Source organism: Thamnophis sirtalis, unplaced genomic scaffold, assembly GCF_051295495.1.
Source record: "Thamnophis sirtalis isolate CommonGarterSnake01/CBP01778 unplaced genomic scaffold, rThaSir2_p1.2 scaffold_9, whole genome shotgun sequence".
Classification (NCBI taxonomy): domain Eukaryota; kingdom Metazoa; phylum Chordata; class Lepidosauria; order Squamata; family Natricidae; genus Thamnophis; species Thamnophis sirtalis.
The window spans coordinates 34,030,900-34,050,833 of record NW_028261389.1 but is presented as its reverse complement, the minus strand read 5'-3'; the positions used below and the strand labels follow the sequence as shown (position 1 = coordinate 34,050,833).

At 36.6% G+C, this 19,934-nt stretch overlaps 1 protein-coding gene across 1 annotated transcript; it reads left to right on the top strand.

The window, feature by feature from the left end:
- Nucleotides 1-152: 152 nt before the first annotated feature.
- WBP11 (WW domain binding protein 11) lies at nt 153-17,385 on the top strand. Its single transcript, XM_014052238.2, has 12 exons — nt 153-382; nt 983-1,085; nt 3,846-3,877; nt 6,346-6,439; nt 6,837-7,033; nt 10,811-10,944; nt 12,047-12,246; nt 12,804-12,998; nt 13,219-13,320; nt 14,856-15,173; nt 15,779-15,961; nt 16,423-17,385. The coding sequence occupies exons 2-12, from the start codon at nt 1,022-1,024 to the stop codon at nt 16,839-16,841; spliced, it is 1,938 nt and encodes a 645-aa protein (XP_013907713.1). The 5' UTR covers nt 153-382; nt 983-1,021; the 3' UTR covers nt 16,842-17,385.
- Nucleotides 17,386-19,934: the final 2,549 nt, after the last annotated feature.

The window sequence follows — 19,934 nt, the reverse complement described above, 5'->3', positions numbered from 1 at the left end:
GTTAACTGTTTCCTCCGTTACGCTTTTAAGTTATGCACTGAAGATGGTTTAGAATGAACTCGGAAGTTATGTATAGAGGCAAGTTTATAAGTCTATGTGACCAAACGTCACCCATTTGGCCGGAAGTCGGCGCCGTGCGAGTATCTCTAGCCCGCACTCGGTTTTGTTGGTACAGCCGTGAAATCGCGTGGATTTTTAAGATGGCGCCTGAGTAGGAAACTCTGTGGAAGCGGATTCGATTTTTTTTCCCGCCGGAGGCAGATCACCGGGCTGAGTTAGCTGGTTGGAGGACTCCATTTGAATGGGCTCTGTGGAAAACGTAGCCCGTAGTTTCGCCTTGGTGGCTCTCTGGGCGGTTTAGGACTTTCGGCCTTGGCGGCAGGTAAGGAAAATAAAGTAAGAAAGGGTGATTTCTCCCTTGGGGATCTTCTCTGTCCTAAACAGTTACCCCTCTTTGCCCATCTAGCATTGTTTATGTCGTACCTTTCGTTCTCCTTTCTAGATTTGCAAATATTTCACGCTAGACTTGGTTAAATATTAATAAGTGGCTGTTAATGGACTGGAGGTTGTGGTTGTGCTGCATTGGACCATTATTTTAATCTTATTCAAAACATGAGCCAGCTGTTGTCAGAGCTGAGTAATTTCAATACAAAAAGGAAAAAAAAAAGATTTTGGATTCAGCAACTGTGGGGGAATTATTTCTGCTTTTCCTCTTTTGTTAATCAGGGGTGTGATTTCAGAGACTCCTTAGCAGAAGCCATGGTCACAAGAGATTTGAGGAAGGCAGAAATGTATATTAACAGAGTTGGAAGGGACCTTAAAGGTCATGTAGTCCAACACCCCCTCCCCCCTCAAGTAGGAGACCCTACACCATTTCTGACAAATGGCAGTCCAATCTCTGATGAATGGGAAACTGTTGAAGATGGCTTATTATTCTCTGTTAGGATATTATTGAAATTATGTTTTCCTCTATCTTGTCTAGTTTCATCAAGTGGAACAGTAAAAGAGATAAATAGTCAAAATGGGAAGGAGATCAACATCTTCCACTAAGAGTGGGAAGTTCATGAACCCCACTGACCAAGCTAGTAAGTGCCTTGAAATCTTTTCATGTTTGGACATGGAATAGAGAAGATATGTCATTGTTGGTTTGTAATATGTTCTATGTATTAACACTGTTCAGATTTCACATGCATCCATATTCTTCAGTTTACCAGTAAAGAATATTGCTTATTTAGGAAAATAAAAGTATGTATGAATACATTGCATATACCTTCTAAATTTATGGGATGTAGACAAAAATACATTGCAAGGTGACCCCTAGATTGGAGAATCTAGCTGGCACAAAATAGCATAAACATGCTTGAAGTAAAGTTGAGATTTGGTTGTGCTTGAGTTGTGCTTGAGTTCACTGGAAAAAATGTGCCCAAACTGACCAGACTGTCCTTACCATTAGCAGGCATTGCTTCATATAACATGAATGCTATTAAGGCTGGTAATTTAATCTACATCTTCTCTGTTATACCAAAGCCAGGATGCCCAGTGGGGATAAATACCTATTAAGCATGCTAGTGACAATTGAGCCATTTGAAGATTATGATTTGGAATATAAGAAGAAAAATAATAAATAATATGAATGAAATGAAAATGATTAATGAATTAAAGTAAATTAAATTCCACGCCTTTGAATCAAAGATGAAGAATACAGTAGAGCCAAATAAAAGTAATGCCAACTTTGGAAGGGGATTGATGCATCTATGCCGAAAATGGGTGTAGATTTAATTATGAATGAAAAATTAAATTAAATATAAGAAAGTCTGAATTGAGGTTATTTAGGTTGTACTGGGAACATGTGAAAAGAGGAATCAATCGGTGATAGTTGGTAGAATATTAGTGGAAATTGGATGGAAAAGTTTTAACGCAACCATAAAATATTCATATGAAAACGATATCGTGCAAGTTCAGAGAGTTACATTATCTGCAGCAGTCCATAAATTCTGTCCTTCAAATGGATGATGAATAGATATATGATGGATTGTTTAGTGCTGTTAAGGTGGTATCCATTCGGAATGAATATAACAAGTATAAAAGTAAATGATGAGTACAAAATACAGGCAACTTACAACCATTTCTTTAGTGACTTCAAAGTTACAGTGGATCTGAAAAAAAGTGACTTATGACCGCTTTTCACTTTTATAACCATTTTAGCATCTTCATGTGATCAAAATTTGGGTGCTTGGGAACTGATTCATATTTATGACTGTGTCCCAGGGTCATGTGATCACCTTTTGGGACTTCTGACAATGCAAAGTCAATAGGGAAGCCGAATTCACTTAACAACCATGTTGTTAACTTAACAATTGCAGACTCACTTAACAACTGTGGCAAGAAAGATAATAAATTGGGACAAAACTCACTTAACTGTCTTGCTTAGCAACAGAAATGTTGGGCTCAATTATGGTTGAAAGTCAAGGTGATATATTGAGATGTTTGGGTCATAGAGAATGAATGAGGATCAAGTTGCAAAAAAACAAAACAAAAAACCCTGTAGGAAGAGTGAATAGGTTAAGAAAAAGGGAAAGATCAAGAAAGTTGTTAGATTGAGTTGACCAAAGGGAAAGGTGATAAGTTTTTAAAAAGTGTGTGTGTGATCAGAGATCAGACAGAAAAGAACAAAACATGAAGTGATAGATGGTCATTTAGAAGGATAGGAAGTTTAGAGGGGCATGTTGAATGATGATGGTATACAGTATTTTTAACTGGTTTATTTGATTATGTGCCTTTCATTTCTTTGGATGACTATTTCTCCTTTTTTGTGCTTTTGCAAAACTTATATGAAAAGGGAATTACATAATGGATATATGTGTTTATGTGAAATTAATGTCCACATAGACAACACCACGAATTCTTTAAGGGAGAGTAGAATTAATTATGGCATTAGATTTTGCAGTAGATGCTGCAGTTAGTATAAATTCAGTTTTGCAACAATACTGGACAATATCAGATAGTTTCAAAGCAGTATTAAAATACATTGTGTACTGTGATATTCTATAAAATGGTACTATGAACAAATGAAGGCATTTGCTGACTACATAGATCATTGTGAAATGGCAATATTAGAAACAAATTACCTTTTTATGCTAAAAAAGAATAGATGTATTGAATTACTTTGAAAAACAATTGTTACACAGCAAAATAATAACTTTTGTATTGAATTAAATTGTTCATGATGTAAAGCTGCACATGATCCTTTTCTTTTAATGTTCTTCAAAATAAAATAAGTTATTTTTAAAGTGTTTTATTTATTTATGATAGTAGCCACCTTTTCTATGAAATACAACATGGTATCCAGGAGGATCTTGTGTAATATAAACCCTACAAGAACATAGAGTATGTTGGAGGGAGAATAGCTGATCCAGAGTTAGCTTAATGATCAAGTGGTGACTTGAAGTGGGCCCAAGTCCAAATAATATAATATATATATTATGACTATATCCCCAACAGTTGTTCCAAATGGGTTTTTACATTTGGGAAATGGAGTCAAAGGTATTGCTGTTAATAGGTAATCACTACTAAAATAATAGAAGACTAAATTTCAGATTGTTTAAAAGTACAAGTTGACAGATTTCTGATTCCAGTCTAATTCATAATTTTATACATTCTTAATATCCAAATTTGAAATCCAGTTATGATATAAGTCTAGAACTATTCCAAAAATATTAGATATATTTATTTTATCTGGTTTTTATTTTCATATATAAAAGGTGCCCATTCATATATTATCTCCATATTTGCACTATACTTTTTACAAAATATACATTGGTGATAATTTAAATTTCTTTTTGTAGGAAAGGAGGCCCGGAAAAGAGAACTGAAGAAGGTAATAGAACTGTGCCAAATTATAGTCTGGCAGTGCTTTGTGTTTTTCTGTTAGCTTTGTATCTGACATTAAGCGCATGTGTATTAATATAGAATTTACAAATCATATTAGCTAATCAAAGTTTTTCCTAATAAACTGTCTTGTCTGAGCAAGATTTGATACAGAGCACTGGGTTAGGATAATGGTGCTGTTAATGGTGCTATCATAAATTTTAAAAGGATACCAAAACTGCCTCATAAAACTTGGACAAAAGATAGTATATAAAATGATTATGTATATACAGTGGATATAAAAAGTCTACATGTCCCTTGATAAACGCCAGATTTTTGAGGTTTAAAAAAAGCCCGACCAAGATAAATCACTTCAGAATTTTTTCCACCTTTAATATAACATAAACTATACAATTCAATTGAAAAACAAATTGAAAACTTTTAGGAGGAAAAATAACAATAAAAATACACAATAGTATAGTTGCGTAAGGGTGCACACCTTCTTATAAATATGGATATGATAGCAATAGCAGTTAGACTTATATACCGCTTCATAGGGCTTTCAGCCCTCTCTAAGCGGTTTACAGAGTCAGCATATTGCCCCCAACAATCTGGGTTCTCATTTACCCACCTCGGAAGGATGGAAGGCTGAGTCAACCCTGAGCCGGTGAGATTTGAACAGCCGAACTGCAGTCAGTTGAAGTAGCCTGCAGTGCTGCATTTAACCACTGCGCCACCTTCTGATTGTCTTCAGAATTAACTAATCACATTCAGCCTGATGGTAAATAGTAGTAAGTATACACCTGCCATCAAGTAAAGTGACTTTGATCAAGTCCATATAAAGTTTAATTGTTCTACTAGATTTGTCTGACATTTATGCAGTTGATTTTTATAGCAAAAGGCGTAATCTGCAAAGAGATTGCAAAGCATCAAAAGGGATCTCATTATTGAAACGTATTAGTCAGGAGTAGGGTACAATCCCTCCCCCCCCCCCCAAGGCATTGGATATACCATGGAACACAGTGAAGACAGATATCAACAAGTGGAGAAAATATGGCTTCAAAATTGATGAAAAAACAATAAGAAAAGTGATCTGAGAGGCCCCCATTAGAGCAACATTAAAGGAGTTGCAGGAATTTCTTGCAAGTATTGGTTGTGTAGTGTATGTGACAAAAATTTCCCATAGTCTTTATATGTCTGGGCTATGGGATAGGATGACAAAATGACAAGACGGAAGCCTTTTGTTATAAAGAAGGAACATCCAAGCCTGACTGAATTTTACATCAAGTCTGGGAAACTGTGTTATGGATTGATGAGATCAAGGCTGAACTCTTGGGCCATAATTTCAAAAAGTATGTTGGGTACAGAAATGACATTGCATATCACCAAAAGTACACCATGATGGTGGCAGCTTTATGCTTTGGGGGTGCTTTTTTTTTCAGCTGGAACTGGGACTTTAGACAAGATGGAGGAAATTATGAACGTTCAAAATACAGTATTTATTTGTTAAATTGCCTATCTCACTGTGGGAAAACTTTCAGGTCTCTGCTAAAATGCGGAAGAGGAATTTTATCTTTCAACACAATAATGTCCCAGTGCATACATCCAAATCAAAAGAATGGCTTCCTCCAAAGAAGTTGAAAGTTTAAGAATGGCATAGCTAGAGTGCGTTTCAGGTTTCAAGTTTATTAGGATTTGTATGCCGCCCACTCCCATAGGGACTCTGGGCGGCTCACAACAGACAAGAAACATTTAATTTTAAAAATAGAGATAAAAAATAAAAATACAGTATTAAAATTCATGTCACCCATTCCATCTAAGGGGGGCTGGATATCAATCAACAGCCCCAGGCCTGCCGGAACCGCCAGGTCTTGACGGCTTTACGGAAGACGTCAAATGCGGACCTGAATACAGTTGAAACTTTGGTGGGGGGGGAGTTACCCGAAGAGGACTGTGCATAGGAGATGTCCTTTCAGTTTGCAGCTTTTGCAAGGAAGAGTGGGGAAATATTCCCAAGGCAAGATGTGCTTTGCTAATAGGCTCTTAGTCCAAAAGACAATGCTGTCATAAAATAGAAAGGTGCTTTAACAAAAAGTATGTACACTTATACAATCACATAGTTGTATTGTTATTTTTCACCATAAAAGATTTTAGTTTTTAAATTGAATTGTATAACATATATGTTATATTAAAGAAAAAAATTCTGAAGTGATTTTTCTTGGTTTATTTTTTTGCATCTCAAAAACCTGGCATCTTAATAGGGATATGTAGACTTCCTATATCCACTATAGGTATTAAAGAGAGGAAGAATGATATATATTTGGATGTGTTGGTGAGTGTCATATTGTCTGTAAAGCTTGAATAAATAAACTCTCTGAGTTTGCCAGATACATAACGTTCAGAGTTTTAAAAAGTTGCACTTTTATTGTATTAAGTAAATTAAATATAATTCTGGCTTTTATTTTCTGTTGAGTTCAGAACAAAAAGCAGCGCATGATGGTGCGCGCAGCAGTACTAAAGATGAAGGATCCCAAACAAATCATTCGAGACATGGAGAAACTTGATGAAATGGGTAGGTTTGAATCTCTTTTTCAATTCGTATAGAAACAGTAATGTGATAGAAAAACTAGCTTAACAAGCATTATCCATTCCTGTATGAGAAAGAAAATAAAATCAGAATTAACAAGTGATAGATGATTGTATAGTCATGCTGGCCAAACAACCATAGACATGTCTTTGGAAAACGCTGGCTACCTCAGTTAAGAAATGAAAATGAACACTGTCCCCTGTAGTTGGACACAACTTTTTTTTTAATTTTTGGATGATTATCAGAAAAAATAGTTGCTATTGTATTTATCTATTTTCTGTTCCCTATATGGTTGTGCTTGGCTGCTATGAACCTCCGGTAGTGGGAAGTTGAAGGTTTACATAATTTTTTTTTCATGTATCTGTCCCAATTCTGTTTATAGAATTTAATCCAGTACAACAGCCTCAATTAAATGAAAAGGTGCTTAAGGACAAGCGTAAGAAACTGCGTGAAACTTTTGAGCGTATCCTGCGACTATATGAGAAGGAGAATCCAGACATTTATAAGGAGTTGCGCAAGTTAGAGGTGGAATATGAACAGAAAAGATCACAGCTCAGTCAGTACTTTGATGCTGTAAAGGTATCTATTCACATTAGCTTTAAAATATTGGTTTGATTTTAAAGAAGTTGATTTTTCAGATTGTTTTTCAAACTGAATTATTTGGAATTGCTCATGTGCATGATTTGTGTCTTGCTGATAACAGTATGGATCATGAGGTTATTGCTGTAATTTAATCTTATAAACATGGCTTCATTCAGGAGCCCAGATGTTCACTAGAACTTTTCATAGAGTTTAATAATTAGTGGTGACAGCAAAAACATTGTTTTTTAAATCTTCTGATTTCATTTGCAGGGCTGAAATAACTGAGCTCAATTAATATAGTTTGCCGTATATTCCTGCTGTAAACTTGTGTTACAGAATTTCACACTGTTACTTCTTTCTACGAATTGGTCCTCGGGGAAACTAAACATTGTGCAATTGGTTGCTGGTCATTATTCATTAAATACCATGTTTTAAATCATTGGTTCCAGGCCTGTGGTTCAGAGATCAGTAATGGTGTACAAAGCACTAGTGGTCTCTGATAAGTTTCAAATACTGTCTGGTGTGGATCTCAATATATAAAAAAATATTGGCCAAAAATGCCAGAGAGAGTCAAAGATTTTGTCATGAGATAAGATAGTTTGTAAGAATTTAGCATTTTTAAAAACTAAAATTGTTTTAGGGTTCCTTGCAGAAAGGGATCATGTGAGACATGATGTCTGCAGACATTGTTGTCGGCCCTGATTTATAGTCATCCTGAAAACATTTATGATGATGCATTTGCATGAGAAAGGCATGTGGTATCTCAGTGGCTAAGATGCTGAGCTTGACGATCAAAAAGCTCGGTAGTTCGGTGGTTTGAATCCCTAGTGCTGTGTAACGGAGTGAGCTCCCGTTACTTGCTTCTGCCAACCTATCAGTTCGAAAGCATGTAAAAATGCAAGTAGAAAAAAATAGGAACCACCTTTGGTGAGAAGGTAACAGCGTTCCATGCACTTTTGGCATTTTGTCATTCCAGCCACATGACCATGGAGATGTCTTTGGTCAGCGCTGGCTCTTCAGCTTTGAAATGGAGATGAGCACCACCCCCTAGAGTCGGGGACAACTAGCATATATGTGCAAGGGGAACCTTTACCTTATTTGCATAAGGAAAAAATTAAAAACTGTTATTTTAAACAGTTAAGATTGTTTTGCTTGTATTGATCTAATAAACATTAGGTAGGGAAGAAGAAAGTGGACATAGCAATTCTTGAAGTTAACTTGTTCTTCAAATGACCATTAAGAATGGAGACAATTAAAGGAATGTAGACACTGAAGTGGGATACCACAATGAATGTAAATTCTTGCCGTTGAAAATAAATAATAATGTACTGTATATTTATTACAATTGTTATTTTCTATCTTTCTGTCAAAACACCTGAACATTTTTTTAAACATTATGATGTCTTAGAACGTCTTAGAACGACATAATTAAAAAAAGAATATTACATGGAACTTAATGTCAATCAAGCAGCGCCAAGCACTTGATTCAAGCAGCGCCAAGCAGTGGTAGGAAGCACTTCCAGGGAAACAAAGATGGATTTTGCTTTTAGCGGAACTGATGACTGCAGGGGAAACTGTAGCCGGTGAATGAATTGGCTCACCAAACTCTTTTCCAAATTAAGGACAGGACTTGGGATCAGACAGAATGCTCCTCACAAATACCTCCCCATCTACAGTGGATTTTAGAGTTCTGGGAGTTGGGAGAGTCAGCTTTGCCCAAGATGCAGCTCGGAACTTTTAAAAGGATGCTGGGTTGGCTCACTTCCCTCCTTGATCAATTTATGGAAAATGGGCTTGTAAATTACTTTTTGGGATAGTGAGAACCTTCAGAAGGACAAGTTTTATTACCCTGGATGGTTGTCCTTCAGCCTGCAGTGAAAGAATTTTTATGTAAGTTTAAAACTTAAAACATTTTTTATTTGGAAATAAGCAGCAAAAGGATGATTAGAATGTTGATTTTGGAAAGCTTTTAAAGAGACTAAAGGGGCCAAGTTGACTGGAAGTAAGATGTTGAAATATTTCTTGTAGTTTATTTAAATTTCTATTAAAATATAAGGCGTTTTTGAATATAAGTGTAAGAAACTTCTTCTACTTTCTTCCTGGTGAAAAGTTCTGGATGAGATAAATATATGAGGAGATCTTGAATGCTGGCTATTAAAGGCAATCAGAAGGAATTAAAGATTATAATTAAAGGAGAAGAATTATTAGTACAGAATGGAAAAAATAATTTTAACTTTAAGAATTCAAGGATGTTTGGCAATGATGTACCCAGAACTTTTTCTTTAGATTGTCTGATAAAAAAAAAAGTTTTGGGGGGGGGGCTTAAAAGAAGAGATAGGATATGACTGAAAATAAGGCTGTTTTGAATATGGATTTAAAATTGGCAATAATTGACAAGAACGATGTGAGATGAAACCAGCTGAGGTTTTATTAGTTAAAAATTAAATAATACTTATTTTTGATATTTTCAAATTTAATAACATATAAATAATAAACCTAAATAAATTAATAAAATAGAGAGCCAGTTTGGTTTAGTACAGGGATCAGCAAACTGCAGCTCTGGAGCCGCATGTGACTCTTTCCTCCCTCTGCTACGGCTCCGTCACCGGTTGGTGCCACAATTTTGAGAGGAGCCTCCGGTGTGGTGGAGGGGAGAGAAGCACATTGCTCCAGAAGAAGACTCTATGGCAAGGGGAGGGTTTTCCAGTTGTCTCTACAATTGATAGAGCTTTCGGTTATGATAGGTAGAGGAAAAGTACTCCGCGCTAGGAAGAGACTCTATGGTGGGGGAACTGAACTTCCGGTCAGCTCCAGAATTGAACAGGGGGCTTCCAGTTAGGACCTTTGTGGCTCCCGGTGTTTTCTTTTCTGTGGGAAAGGAGTCCAAATGGCTCTTTGAGTGTTTAAGTTTGCTGACCCCTGGCCTAATAGAAAGTGGGGGGATGGACTGTGAGTCTTGTCTTAATGAAAGGGAAATCATTTCTATATTTTCCCCTTTTTCCATTCCACCCTGATTTTTTCTTTTTCTAGGTGCACATTTTATTTATTATTTTTCTTAATCTATATTCATTTTTATTGTACTTTAAATTTTAATTAAAAAAACTATTATAACAAAATGTCAATTAGGCAGTGTCATGCAATACAGATAGGTTATCAAATCTTTGCAAGAAGTAGTTCTGCAAGGAGAGGATACCAGTAGAATTTACTTGTTATCTATCTTAACTACCGGACTAAAACACTACATATCACTATTTTTTCTGTATTTTGTACTTTGTATTTTATTCTGTACTTTATTCTTGTTTGCTGCTTTAATTGCCATTTTGTTTTGCTATAAAGCAGTATATAAATATGCTTTCCTATATTTCAGTTTTGGTGATACTATTTTATAAATCAGTTATTGAACAGAGTTGGACGTGTAAAATTTTTATGTGTAGTAATCCTTTTTCTCAATAATGTTTGTTACTGACAGATTGCTAGATCACTTGGTTCTGTTGCATTAATTTGAAAATCTGATTCAGTGTTTCTAAATGTTACCACTTTGTTTCCATTAGTTTTTCTTTTTGTGAAAAACAAGCTTGCATGTTGTAACTGTAAAGTTTTTTTTAAAAAATCTTCCTGGTTTTATATTTTAACAGCTATTTTTGTAAAAGTATTTATTGTAAATGAATGTTAGGATATAATTCCTTCAAAATTAATAGAATTATGCAAGTTATATTGCAAACACTGATGAATATATCCATGGGCACCACTTAAGGAAACTTATTTTTTTTCCAGAATGCTCAGCATGTTGAGGTGGAGAGCATCCCCCTGCCTGACATGCCTCATGCTCCTTCCAACATCCTCATTCAAGACATCCCTCTACCTGGAGCTCAGCCTCCTTCCATTCTCAAAAAGACATCAGCCTATGGGTACGAAAGAAATTACATTGCAGACGACTGAACTTGAATGGAGTTGGTAAAATGATTAGAATCCTGTATTGTTATTTTGTAATTGCTGTTTGTTTCATTCTAACCATAATTGCTATTTTCTTTGTTTTATTGTCACAAGCAATCATAATGTGTTCAAAGTGTAGATTAAGGAATTCAAAATACACATTAAGACAAAAGTTGACTTTCTTTACAGGAAAATGTTAGATTAGGACCAGAGAGATTCATGTTTGAATCCTCATTCAGCCAGAAAGCCCAGTTGACGGTTTTAGATCAGGGGTGTCAAACTCGTGTCGTCACATCTGGCCTGCGAGCCGCAAATTTGACACCCCTGTTTTAGATCATCAGCATCACTTGGCCTAGTCTTCACTTTTCATCATTGTGATAATTTCAAAAACGTTCCACATTTGTTATTTTCCCGTTTGTCTAGTACACCTTTTACTTTTTGCCTCAAATATCTTTTTTATATTATTAATAATAAGGTTTTATAAATAACTTTGGCTGCTACTGCTGCTTTAACCTGTTCTGGTGAATTCAAACCAAGAAACACAACTTTTGAAAATAGTCTGTTCTTTAATATATGGAAAGGCATATTATGAACAGATTCTAAGTCCAGGAACTGAAGGCATAATTATGGCAAACCCATCAGAACTCACAGATTCTGTTTGTATATTACATTCAATCATTGTTTGGCATTATATTCCAAAGAATAAGCTTCTTGCAATTCTTTTCTCCTCTCTTCTTTTGATGAAGCTATCAAAAATAGCTAATTGCCCCTTGATTTCCCCCCCCAGGCTTAGATAAATCTGATTAGTATTAATTTTCTGTTTTAGTTAATAATACTAGCCAGTTTCAGTAAACACTAATTATTTTCATTTTTAAAATAATTTAGGCAATCAGATATCTTGATATCTTTAGATATCTTGGAAACTGAAGCAATTATTTCTAATCTTATATCTGTTTAAGGCGAAGCATACTCATATGTTTGATAAGGGTATTCAGACTTCCTTATCAGAAAAAAAGTAGGAAAAGTTTCAGACTTTCAAAGTTCCTAATATTGAACTTACCTGAATCATATTTCTAGGCCTCCTGTCAGGCCTCTTACTGTACTTCCACCTCCTGGGCATGGTGTACCCCGTCTACCTCCTGGTCGGAAGCCCCCTGGACCTCCACCAGGACCACCACCACCTCAGGTTTTGCAGATGTATGGGCGTAAAGTAGGATTCACTGTTGAAATGCCTCCTCGGAGAAGAGATGAAGACATGTCTTATAGTCCAGAGACAGGTAAATTGCTTTCCCTCTTCAAACTATTAGTACAGGTTGTCTTTCACTTATGGCTACAATTTGGATTAGAATTTTGATTGCTAAGTGGTATAGTCGTTAAGCAACTCATGACGTGCCCCCACTCAGATTTACAATCATTTTGTGGTTGTTAAGTGAATCCAGCTTCCTCCATTGGCTGTATGTTGGAAGCTGGGTAGGAAGGTCACAAATTACAATTGTGATTGCAGAATGCCACAATCAGTCATAAGTGAGCATAGGTTGTAAAGTGCCCAAATCATGATCATGTGACTGGGGATGGTGCAACAGTTGTAACTTTGAGGATAGGTTGTAAACCATTTTTATTAATGCCATAGTAACTAACCATTGTTAAACGAATAGTCATAAGTTGAAGACTCCCTGTATATCATTAGAAAAATAGATATTTTCTGAATATTTACCTTGTATTTTTAAGAGCTGGAACTAGAAAAATTGTTTTAATTTTAAAAGCAAATGCGATAGAAAAGAATCTTTCTCTCCCTCCACCTGTCCCAGATAAAACATAGCTTAAATTTTTACAGGTCGAAGAGGCCATGATGATGATGCTTCCAGTACAAGTGAAGATGAGGGATACCCTGACGATATGGATCAGGACAAGCATGATGACACTACTGATGACAGTGATAGTGAAAGAAGTGATGCTGACAGTGAAGGGGAAGAGTTCATGCATCTTGATGACAGTGCTGAAAGGGAAGGAGGTGAAGACAAGAAATCTGGTAAGCTTAGGAAAAACGATTTGGATCAGAATTAACTAATAGGAAAATTAGTAAGCATTGCACTTATAACATGCATGTCTATAAGCTTGGGAAGAAACAGCTGTATTCTTGAAATGAAAACTGAATAGATAACTTTTGGGAAATTATATATTGGTAAACCTAATAGAAGCACTGATAGATGATGAAAAAAAAAATCATATTTCATGACATACTTTCACAGGTCATAGTGTACGTTTTGCTGACATTCCTGGAAAATCAAGAAAAAAGAAGAAGAACCTGAAGGAACTCACACCCCTTCAAGCAATGATGTTGCGGATGGCTGGTAAATAATTTTTAAAAAAATCTTCCCTCTGTCCCATGCTCTTGTTATTTTTTTAGTTTCAAGCTAGGGAAACTTGTTTAAAAAAATAACATCCAGGATAACTTTTAAGCAAGGATTTATATTAAGAACTCAGTATAGTAAAGGATGTGGGGTATTAATACAAACCAATTGTGATGAAATAATTTCAGATGATAACTTGCTTGGAGTCATTATCCTTCAGATTATTAAATTCACATGTTCCAGAAGCATCACATAGAGATAGAAAGCCAAATGAAAAACTGTATCCTGAGTGAATTTTTAAAAGCCTGAGAATGGACCCAAGTGTAAATCCAAAAGAATTAAATTTTATAACCTGGAAACTGAAGGAGCATACAGATAAATATTCACTATGGATAAATGTAATTTAGTTTGCAATGAAAATTTGTTCCAGTTGTAACTGACTTAAAGCAGAGTTGTCATGACTGGAAGATTAGTAGATTTATGGTAGCACATGCTCTTATTGGAATCACATTAGGACACTTAGTTTGTACAAGCAGAAGCCTATTGAGGATCTGTGGGATTTTTTTTTTACTAACTGTTGAACAGATGGGAATTCTGGGAGTTGAAGTCTACACATCTTAAATTTGAAAAATATTATATTAAACCATTTTGTAAGTGCAATTTTATTTTGGACCATGGTGATCTGTCCCAAACATTTTTATAAATTTCTTGATTTTAGTGTGTCATCATTTATTTTAGTCTACCATTAATATGCAAGGCTGATCCAAAGTAGATATAATATTATACCTGTTAAATTCATTTACACAATCTTTGTTAGATTGCAGCCAAATGAGAAAACACATTTCTGTTTAATGAAGACTTTCCTGATTCCCTTGGAAGCTTCCCTTGCAATGAAGATAGAAGCCACAAATAAAGGGTAGTTATCCAGATCAGCTAGGGACGCGATGACTCAGTGGCTAAGAAGCTGAGCTTGTTGATCAGAAAGGATGGCTGTTTGGTGGTTTGAATCCCTAGTGCCGCATATCAGAGTGAGCTCCCATTAATTGTCCCAGCTTCTGCCAACCTAGCAGTTTGAAAACATGTAAAAATGCAAGTAGAAAAATAGGAACAATCTTTGATGGTAACAGTGTTCTGTACGCCTTCGGCTGGCCACATGACCACGGAGACGTCTTCGAACAATACTGGCTCTTAGGATTTGAAACGGAGATGAGTACCGCCCCCTAGAGCTGGAAATGACTAGCACACATGTATGGGGGAACCTTTACCTTTATCCAGATCATGGTAGGAAGGGGAATAAAAATATATTCCTACACTTTCCCAATAACCTTGAAATTGCTTAATATTTGCCTTGTGTGCTATTTGCATAGCAAAGATAATTCATATGTCTGGAGTGCATTTTTATCATAATGATTCAAAATATGTTTGTTTTTAAATTTTCCATAAAATTAAGAAAATACATAAAGGAATATTGGGTTATTATCCACAACCCTTAACTTATTAAGTATTGTAAAGAGATACCTATAATTTTTTTATAGGTCAGGAAATTCCTGAGGGTGGCAAAGAGATAGAAGAATATTCTGAAGAGGATGATGATGACGATGAAGATGACTCTGATGCAGAGGATTCTCAGCAACAGCAGCAGCAGCAAAACACAGAAGAGTCACACTCAGAGATAGGATCTTCAACGCCTTCTCAAACAAATCCGCCCCAGCAGCAACCTCCACCTCAGCCTGTCCCTCCAACTCAGATCCAAGCACCCCCGATGCCTGGGCCACCCCCTCTTGGACCACCTCCTGCACCACCTTTGAGACCACCAGGGCCTCCTACAGGCCTTCCTCCTGGACCCCCTCCAGGTGGGTATTTGAACAGGCAGATTTATTATCAAACTAGCTATATGTAGGGACCCTGATGTCATTTTATGAGAGCTTGATTCAGAAAGAAAATAATTTGTTTTAATTGCTAAGTCACCCTTTTCATGAAATGGAGTGCTTTGTAAACAACACATTCTTGAAACATCATTTTTCAATTTAACCCCTATGTGAAGTTCCCAAGAGATGACCTAATTAATTTACGAGCCTCAAGACAAAGTTTTAAAAAAACCATTCATTTATTAGGATCAACATCTTGGCATATCCTTCTGTGAAGCCGAAAATAATTTCCACTTAATGGCATCTGAACTTTACCCCTCTGTCCCCTCCCCTCTGCCCTGGTCATAAATCACATTCACCAACAGGGTCCTACGGCAGGTTATGGACATGCACATTCACATGCCAGCTGCAAGAATATGTGACCTGACTCTGGCCAAAAGTATGCATGGAATTCTCCCTTCTCTATGCCACTTGATAGTAGTCATGGCAACACTTTACAAGTTGACACCATATCAATTAGAAGATGATACTGAAGAATTATCCTTAATGGAGAAATAGTCAACTAACATGTATTTGTATGATACGTTTAGGTGCTCCTCCTTTCTTAAGACCACCTGGATTGCCTGGACTGCGTGGACCTTTGCCACGGCTTTTACCTCCTGGTCCTCCACCTGGTCGGCCACCTGGCCCCCCTCCTGGCCCCCCTCCTGGTTTGCCTCCTGGCCCCCCTCCTAGGGGGCCCCCTCCTCGTCTGCCACCTCCAGCTCCTCCAGGTAATGTTATAATTGAGAAGTGGGATGTTTTTATTTCCCCTGTGATTTCTAGTAGAACACAGATCTCATTCTAAGTTGGGATTCCATGAAGTATTGGGAGAGATTGTAATTGAAGAAAATAAATATTGTTGAACTTTGTGTACTGCACAGTGTTAGCAAGTGCAGTGATAGGAATGTTTATACTTTAGAATTCAACTGCTGGCCTGTAACTCTGCTGTTGTAAATATTATCATACCTGAATTGTATAGGTAAAGTTCACTAGGATATGTGTTTTAGGATTAGTCTTTCTTGGTAGATGTCTTGAATTTTCATACAGATATTGTGCATGTAAGGAAACAAACACAATGAATTTATGCTTAGGAAAATTATTGAGAATCTTAACTGAGACATAGTATATAATTTGAAATTTAAGTTTTTATTCTTCACAAACATCAGAAGAATAACAATTTCTCTTTCTGCAGGTATTCCACCTCCTCGTCCAGGCATGTTGCGCCCTCCTTTGGTTCCTCCACCTGGTTTATTCCCACCTGCTCCCATTCCAAATCCAGGTGTATTGAGCGCTCCCCCCAGCTTGATTCAGCGCCCCAAGGCAGATGATACCAGTGCAGCCACCATTGAGAAGAAAGCCACAGCAACTATTAGTGCCAAGCCACAGATTACAAACCCCAAGGCTGAGATCACCCGGTTTGTGCCTACAGCTCTTCGAGTTCGGCGAGAGAATAAGGGAACAGCTGCGTCTGTCCTGAGAAAACCTGATGATGAGCCTTCTGTTCAGATAACCAAAACAACTCCTAAGGCTGGCTCATCTGCCCCTGTTTCTGTGCAGACCAAGGATGATGTTTATGAAGCTTTTATGAAGGAGATGGAGGGGCTTCTGTGATAATCAGTTAAGATTTCTATCTTCTATGATGAGATACGGGAATGGGGTTCCATGTTATAGTGGCATCCAGTTGAACAACATCTTTTGTGACAATAAAATATCTTCCATCTCAATCTGTGATCATACTTGGGAGGATAAATCATAATTGAAAATGGAAGAAAAGGCACTGTCATATTATCAATTCTAAAGAAAGACTTGGTTATGTCTGTGCTGTATGGGAAGTATATTGTCTTGACTATTTTTAGTGATCAGAAGAAATACATAGTTTACCAGGGTAAATTCTGGCTCTAATCTCTTACATATAAACCTGATCATCAGGCTTTTGTGTTTGGGTGGCTTCTGTAAATATTTTGCAATGCTATTTTTTAGTTGGTGAAATTTCTTGGTTTGTGCACTGTCATAGAGGTGGGCAGACAAGATTGTTTCCATATGTGGCATTGCAAACGGTTTGTATCCTGCTTATTCTGAAGTCACATTAGTGGCTTCTTGCTGGCAGGACAAATACCATTGTCTTTTGAGAGAATAAATCTTTGATGTAATACAACCGTTTTTGTCATCACGTGTCTGCATTAACACTTTATATTTAGAAAGAGAATGAGGACTTTCTGATTAAACTAGGTAATGGTAATGACATTTAGTAAATCTCCAATGAATCCAGGAAAGAGATATTTGTTTTTCCAGTATTCCCCAACTGTGTAACTTCTAAATTCATATTCCTAATTTTTGGTTGAGGTATCTGGTGGGATACAGAGGTAACATTCAATGCATTTGGTGCTCACGAGGTTAGGAAAGGACATGTTACTGATTTCATTTGAGAGAGAAGGCATAGTCCATGAATTTATCACCTCTGTCTTTCATTCTTTTGTACTTTAGGCATGCCTACACACTTAAAATCTTGGCATTTGCAAGAGAAAAAGAGGGGGGAAAGTGAAAACAGCACACATTAAGGGCAGGAGCACTGACTCAGTCTAGTGCTCACTAATTTATTATTTTGGCAATCTAACATTTCACCTGCTTCCATGCTAGGAAATCCTTTTTGGATTCTGCTTTGTGTATGCTTTGTGTATCTCACATTGTGCTTAATTTTTCTATCCACTGCCAATACATTTTTGAACTTTTTAATTTGGGGAAAGTTATTCTGAGGTTACAATGCATCTAAACCGCATTGATTGGTGCATGAAGCAGGAATGGAATGTGCTACAGCATGAATATTTTATACAATCAGAAGAGTTAACAACATCTGAAAGTAAAATTATTTATATTGGCTGGTGCTTTGAAGGGCCATGAATGAACTGAACAAAAGTGTCCTGAAAAATAGATATGTACTACATCTCATTCTTGGGAATTTAATGGTTGGAGAATTCTGGAACATTGCATTTTTTCTTTGGATCACACTGAATCAGTCATTCTAGGAACAGTTAATACACTGAATCGGAAGTTGTTTGTACTATATATGTGCTTCAGATGAAACAAACCTGTTTCAGGGCATGACCATCTCTGAAACATCATAAACCATTTTCAGTTTAGAGAATTATTAGAAAATCTCCAGAATGACTGCATTAGTATGGTTTAAAGGAAAAATGGAAAGTTCCTTATGGAAGGAAAATTCCTGTAATAAAAGGAACTACAAAATGATGGCAACGTGAGGCATTTCTCAGTTACTGAATTTTTCGGAGTATAAGACACACCGTTTTTTCTCAAAAAAGAGGCTAAAAATCTGGGTGTGTCTTATACACGGAATACAGCATTTTTTGCCTTCTGGAGCTCACCCCCACTTCCATAAGCGGTGCAAAGCCTTATGGAGGCTTTCAGAGAGCTTCTGGGGGCTGGGGAGGGCAGAAATGAGCAAAAAATGGGCTGCTTTTTGCCCCCCCAGCCCCCAGCAGCATTCTATAAGCCTCCATAAAGCTATGCATGCAATTCTTTTGACAAAAAATTACATTGATCAAGTGCTGTACCAGCAGAAACACCTACCTATCTACTGTATTTCTCTCTCTGTGTCCCTCTACCTACCTACCTACACACACTCACTCCCTACCAACCTACTGTATTTCTCTCTATTCCTTTATCTACCTACCTACCTCTCTCCCTACCTATCTACTGTATTTCTCTCCTCTCTATTTCTCTCTCTATCCCTCTACCTACCAACTTACCTACACACATTATCTCCCTACTTACCTACTGTATTTCTCTCTCTCTCTCTTTCCCTTTATCTACCTACCTACCTAACTACTCACTCACTCTCTCTCCCTACCTACCTACTGTATTTCTCTATCTACCTATCTACTTTTTTAAAAAAAAAATTGCCTCTTCAAAACCTTGGTGCGTCTTATACTCCGGTGCGTCTTATATTCCTAAAAATATGGTATATCCCCATAAGAAAGAGGGATGTAGGAAGTATTAGCAAAACAACAGGTCTGAAATAGACTCAGAAGGAAAGCCTGATAATATTTCCCCTCCCCCCCTTGAGGAGACATGGTTAGGAATATTTTTAGCATTTGCCTAAGATTTTGGGAGAAATAGAAGAGAGCCTATTTAAAGGCTACATTTAATTATTTAATAAAAGTCATTTCCCTTTGTTTCTATGGTAAGCAAGTGTCTGTAATATCTTTTATTTGCTCCATGTTCCATCTAAATGTTACCTTTAAGACTTTAAAGTACGTGTAAATCAGGAAAGTTTAGTGGTGATAAACTTTTAGATAGAAATAACAACAGCAAGGAGGGTATATGACAACCATTCAGAAAGCATAAAATGTTTCCCTTTGGTATCACTAATCAATTTTTGTGACTGCATTCATATGGCATTCTTTCTATGGTTAACAATTTTCTCTATCCTGTGATCTGAATTCATGCAACATACTGAAACAAACTCTTAAGAGGGACTTACACACACATTGCTTGCTTGACCTCACCATGGTAAACTGGCTCGTTGTATTGTGTTAATAAAGCATTAATATAAAGATGTAAAGCTACATTCAGCAAAGTAAAATATATCACTAGCCAGTAGATTAAATACCATGATTCTAAAAGGCATGTAGTTCTTGATTTGCAACCATTTACTTAGTGATGGTTCAAAGTTACAATGGCATTGAA